Source organism: Eurypyga helias, unplaced genomic scaffold (assembly GCF_000690775.1).
Source record: "Eurypyga helias isolate BGI_N326 unplaced genomic scaffold, ASM69077v1 scaffold17678, whole genome shotgun sequence".
NCBI lineage: Eukaryota > Metazoa > Chordata > Aves > Eurypygiformes > Eurypygidae > Eurypyga > Eurypyga helias.
In genome coordinates, this window is record NW_010266457.1 from 13,606 (window position 1) to 19,555 (window position 5,950).

At 45.9% G+C, this 5,950-nt stretch overlaps 1 protein-coding gene across 1 annotated transcript in view; it reads right to left on the minus strand.

The window, feature by feature from the left end:
* Positions 1–1,070: 1,070 nt before the first annotated feature.
* RHBDL3 (rhomboid, veinlet-like 3 (Drosophila)) overlaps positions 1,071–5,950 on the minus strand; it is a gene marked incomplete at its 5' end in the record, with an annotated part of 26,106 nt that continues 21,226 nt past the window's right edge. The window contains 3 exons of the mRNA XM_010157101.1: positions 1,071–1,342; positions 2,054–2,114; positions 5,176–5,276. Coding sequence (XP_010155403.1) covers positions 1,071–1,342; positions 2,054–2,114; positions 5,176–5,276 — 434 coding nt within the window. The remainder of the gene's footprint in view (positions 1,343–2,053; positions 2,115–5,175; positions 5,277–5,950) is intronic.

Genomic DNA, 5,950 nt, shown 5'->3' on the forward strand with positions numbered 1-5,950 from the left:
AAATCCATGCTACGTACAACCTGATTTAATCCCACTGACTTCAGTGGGCAGATTTGGCCCCAAATGGACTGTATGGCTGTAAAGACTAGATAGTTCCCATCCTGTGCTGCTACAGGTGATCCTGGTCCCAGTTTTTCAGTAGGAACCCACTGGAAGAGCTGAGGTCCTTGCTAGGAGCTCACTGCAGGTCAGGTATTAGATTAACGTGGCCAGAAACAAAGTGAGAAGAAAACAGCACCTGATTGTCAGCTGATAAAACATCAATTGAACATTTGCCCTCCTTTTCTCCATCCCTCAAAAAAGAAACCCCAGTCATGCCCTCTAGCCACAGCAGGCTGGGGGCAGGGAGAAATAATTAATTAAAATCAAGTGAAACATGCACAGTAGAAGTGTGCTGGGTGTCCACAACAGTCTAAGAGTTCCCAAGGTTTATAGTGCAATTTCATTTGACCTGTAGTTGAAGACCAGTCTCCATCACTTTGGGTGATCAAGTTCTGCTGATTCCTTTGAAAGGTGCGTAAGACAGGCTTCACTGTAGGCTAAAGTATCTTAGGAACCATTCAAGTAATTAGACAGTGGCACTGGTACGGCTGAGCAGTCAGATGTGTCCGGAGAAACCAAACCCAAGCTGCCTTGTGAGTACCATGCGAGTCTCTAATTAGCAAATGTCTGCTCTTTTCCCTTTTAGCGTTCAGTACCACTGAGGAGATTTGTCCAACAACTGGCCATAATTCCAGCACCGACCTGGAAAATACAAATATCTCATACAAAATACTGACGTGTGCTAACAAACCAAGTGGTAAATGTCCAGGTACAAGCTGCCCAATGGGAGCCCTGGCAGTGGAAAAACTGCAGGGTTCAGGCCAGTCAGTATTACGGTACCTGCTGGATTTGTGAACAAACTGATCAGCCCACTCCTTCCTGAGATCTTTAAGCATCTCCTCCAGCACACACTTGTGTTCAAAAGAATCATCCTCCCCTAAGTTAAATATAAAAATAGATCCTCCATCTTCATTCATTTAACGTAGCTGACAGATGACTTCCACTCTTGAGTTTTCTGTCCCATGTTTTCAAGGAGGGGGAGGTAGCTTTAGATCCAACAGGTTGTAGGCAAAAATGTTCCAGAAGATGGCAAACAAGACAAAAATGACATAAATAGAAAGGAAGATCCACCATAAAGTCTGATCTTGGAGTCTCTGCTCATAGTTCCGCAGGATGATGACACCGAGGGTGATTCCAACCATCACCCCTCCCAGGTGAGCCATGAAGCTGGGGTGTGGGCACGGTGGGTAAGCAGAGGGGTGGAATCGCAGCCACACAGCTCTTCCAAATTCAAAGCTCACTGGAATAAAGAAGAAAAAAGAAATTAACTGTCTAGGTCTATCTCATCTTTCAGGCAGTGCTGCATCCCTGAAGAGATGGAGGGGGAAAAACTGCCTTGCAGGGTGAGTGCAGGGAAGCTGGGAAGCCATGGCTACATAAGGGCTGTGGGTCCACAGACATGAGGGCTCCTCAGTGCTTGGTAAGTGGTCTGTGTTCATGGGAAAGTAGACAGGTAGGGGAGTATGTGCCTTCCAAAATTTATACCAGCACCATAAACCCCCCCCCCCCATGATTTAGACTTTGAAGGCGTCTGTGATGAATACACGGCCTAGTTTCCTTTATCATACCACCCTGGGATATTGCTGGAAGATAATTTGTTAAATGTGTGTATAATGCTGTTGCCATTCTAGATAGGACATGCTCTAGGAAACCTAAGTATGGTCATTGCAAAAGCATCCTTGTTTTTGAACTCAAGTGAGTGTTGAAGTCCCAGGTCTTAAATGTCACAAGCTACAGATGCTGGCTAACACAAATCCTCATTTACAAATGGCTTGTGTTGAAAGCCAAAATATGCATTTGAGAGTGATGTGGTTCCTGCTGCCAGAAGGTCCAGCTGCAAGTTCCTACCAGAACTGCTACAAAGTCAAAACACTCTGAATCAACATGAACGGTTCTGACAAGGACAAACAAAACAGGATTGCATGCATGCCAAGTATTGCACGATACTTACTACAGATCAAGGCAACAGCCATGCGCAGCAGTTTGAATTGGCACTTCATTCCTGACCAGTTCTGGAAAAGAGACAAGGAAAACAAATGGATGCTGCATGCAAACTTGGAGGGATTTTTACATTCAGTTCTGCAATGGAAGAGCATCAAGGACGACCATCCCTTGAAACAAACCCCTTCTCATTGCCTTTGCCACCCGGCTGTGAGCTCTCCACACCAAACACAGCTCTGTCAATCCCAGAGAACATAAACATAAAGGATGTATTACAGACGCCTCCAAGTTACAGACAATCCACAACTTCTTTGCCTGGCAGTCTTACTGACTTGCCTTGCCTCAGAACCAGCTGATGTGGCGTGGTCCTTGCCATTCTCTGTACTTTAGATAGACTAATTTTTAACATGTTAGTATGACCTTCAATTCTGACTTCTGAAAAATATTTGAATTTACCTATCCTGCTTAGGCCACATCAAATAAAGTTATGTTAAGTAGCACTGAGTGTTCAACACAAGCATCATTCTGGGTAACAGCACACAGCTCATGATTCACTCAGAAGCTGAATACTGTCACCTGTCAGGCAATTTGTCAGTGCATTCAAGCCCTACTGCACTTTTCCAGTGCTACTGCCTGTACCTCAGGCTCCTCAAAATTCTGCAACTCGGACCTTCCGCAGAGCACAGACGAAAAATAAAGACCTCAGTTAAAGCATACCAAGGGAACAGTGCCATGGCAAAACCTGGATTTGGCCTCCTCTGTCTTCAGGTTTGTCATTCATTCATTGATTCTTATTCAACTCTACTGATTACAGTCAGAAATCCTGGGAGAAACGTTTAAATTCCTTCTTTTCCACTTGCACATTTCCGAGCAGAAAGAGAGATCATGTTTGGGGGAACTCAGATGTATGAGAATATTATTCAGTGACTAAATGTAATTTTGTCTGTTGAAAGCTGTATGAGACACCAAGCTACCCAGCTTTCCTGTGACAAACGCCCCGTTCATCACACTGAGGGAACAACAACAAAAAAAATATCTTGGAAACTCTTTGGCCTAACTTCAGTGGCACCCAGTGACTCTTCAGCCCGCTGAAGAAGTATTCTGCAATACATACTACATATATTCAATTTTTATGTGGGATCTGTCTGTAAATCACTTCTGTGACTGCAAAAATGCAATCTCTACAAAATAAGTAACTCATTTTCTCTCTCCAGAGAGACACCTAACGCAGTCAGAAAGCTCTGAACTCATGCTGATTAATACTGTGCTGCTCCCTTCAGCTTTCATTCCCATGTTGCTGTTTTGAGTTCCTCCCCTCACTCTTTTCCGTGGGGTGACATGCTTTATTGCTTCCTCCTGTTGGTCATTTTACGCATCTACTTCCAAGAATATTTATTTTTACAAACAGGAATGTTTTCATTTCCTTTGGTTACCAGGAGGCACAGGGGAACAGAAGATTCAAGAGACCCTCCCCACAACAGCCCCTCCTCTTCCCAGCACCCTCAAAGCACCTCTGCAGGGCTGTGCTTTACCAGCAAACGGCCAGCACATCTTTGGCATGCAGGAGCATCACATCTAAATAGTAAGTGAGCAGAGAAGAGGGAGAAAGAAAAGCAAAAAAACCCTCCACCAGAATGGGAAAGGCAGTAAAAGTAATTTCACAAGAGAAAAGAGGCAGTGCATAATGGAGAAATACAGATGCTAAGGTGGCAATAGCCAAATAGATCTGGAGAAGTCCAACGAGTAGCAAAATGACAGGTCACTTTGCAATGCTTTAAGAAGTCTGTGAAGGTACCTGTGAAGAGTCTCCGCACACCTCTGGCAGAGCCTCTTCCTCTAAACCAACCCCAGATTTCCTCCAATGTCCCCCTCTGACTCTGTGAACCTGGGTGTGAAGAAACCCTGTGTCTGTATTACCATCCAGTGAGACAGAGGCAACTCCCTCCTGCTGCTGTTGGCCCGATGGCAGGGAACACAAATCATGCTGAAAATAATGGTATAAGGAGGCATTTTGCCAGTAGAAATGCTGCGGTAAGGGGGTAGCCCCTCTCCTCCACTCCCTACCTCTCTGCCAGACACTCAACTGCCCTAATTTGGCAGCAGCCCCTGGCTCATTCATGCTCCAAAAAGCTTGAAGACAGCAAAGGAGACCTATTCCACCCAGGAAACCACACACTTCCCCTCTCCCAGCTGGCACAAAGGCTGCCTGGGGCAGCATGCTATGGGATGCAGCCGTAGCCTACTGACTTCACGGCGTACAAGCTTTAAACATGAGGTTTTCTTCTGGGCTTGACACAAATACCATGCACACACACGTTTTCCAGCACCCATGTAAGAGATCTTCTGTGTCCACTGCAGCCAACACGCATTATCTTCCTGCTCAGAGCCAGGGGAGGATGCATTACCACCCCTTTAATGGCTATCCTGCTCCAACACCGCTGGTGCAGGACACACAGGCAACTCTTTACCACCACACAGGAACCCTCTCTCAGCAAAGCCATTTCTGCCCAGCGGTCAGCTTTGGAGTCACACAGGCTGATCTGCTGGGCTCTGCCACCACCTAGCTGAGGACCTTGGATGAGCTCCTGTTTCCAGGTCTTAGGGGAATGACAATGCTGGTATTTATTGACCTCCGTGAAGTATTTCATTAGGTGAAACAGCAAAATGATGCATCACTAGTTCACCCAAGGCTCAGCCAGCTTCAGTCCAGCTTTTACAAATGGAGATAGATATTCTGCACACAAATCCTCCAAATACTAAATTTCCTTGTGAACCTGCTAACGTTACATGGCACATGCAGACAGAGCAGGTCTGCAACTTCTGCAGAGCCAGTCAGCTCCTCCTTTTCCAAACATTTGTCAGCCCTTGCCTGAAGAGCTGATAGCCTGGAATACTCTAACAAGTCTTAGATTACCTGCATCTTTGGCTTCTGGCAAGCTGCCTGTCCCCAGGGTACCAAGCCACCAACTGCAGCGTAACATTTCCATTCCAGGACCAAACCACTGAGACAAGACTCTTAACTGGGGCAAGCTCTGAATGACTGACAGCCGGCTCAGGCCCTGTTTTCGATGCCTCTGGGCCATCAGACCTGGTTCACTTCCCAAGAGGTTAGGCAGTCATTCTGGTACTCACCATGACTATATTGGCCAAGTGAGCTGAGACGAGAGCATACACGCCTCCGGAGGAGCCCACCACGGGTGCAGTCATATCAGCGACTGACACTGCCAGGGACCCTGGGAGAAAGAACAAGGGGTTGTGACAATCGCCAGCCAAATAAGCACACTGTCTCCTACAATACATCCCTGCTACTGCCTGTTCTGTGCTAATTGCTGCAGGTCAGTAATACATGAAGAAGGGGAGGAGGGAAATCAATTGACCTGTGGAGCTAACTCAGCCCTGTAGAACTGCCAGCAGTGACTGATCGATTCTTCTGCACCTACTTTAAAAGCAGCCAAGCAAGGCAACAACCTACTTTCAAACCTATGCAGCAAAAAGGTACTTACACCCTGATTAAAATGACAAGGAAGCAGGAGACAGACAAATGTCTGTGTCTTGTTCCTCACCTGAAGATGAAATAGAAGTAGCTCCTGTGCTGGCAAGACAAATATTTGCACAGTGAGAAGGTACTGGGGACTTATAACTTAGCACAGGCCTCTGATCAAAGCACAGCCTGTTACTTATAAAATTTCAGAGTATAATTAGCTAAAAAATAACCTGAATGGAGGTAGTAACCACAAGGTAGCAAAATGACAGATCAATCACATAAGGGCACCACTAATAACAATACATCCAAACACTGCTTCTCCTTATCCCAGTTGGAGGCTTGGATCTGCTCAAAGCTCCTTTCACTGCAAACTTTAAGAGTAATTTAAGAGATAGAGAGACAAAGGCAGACTTGGTGTCACAT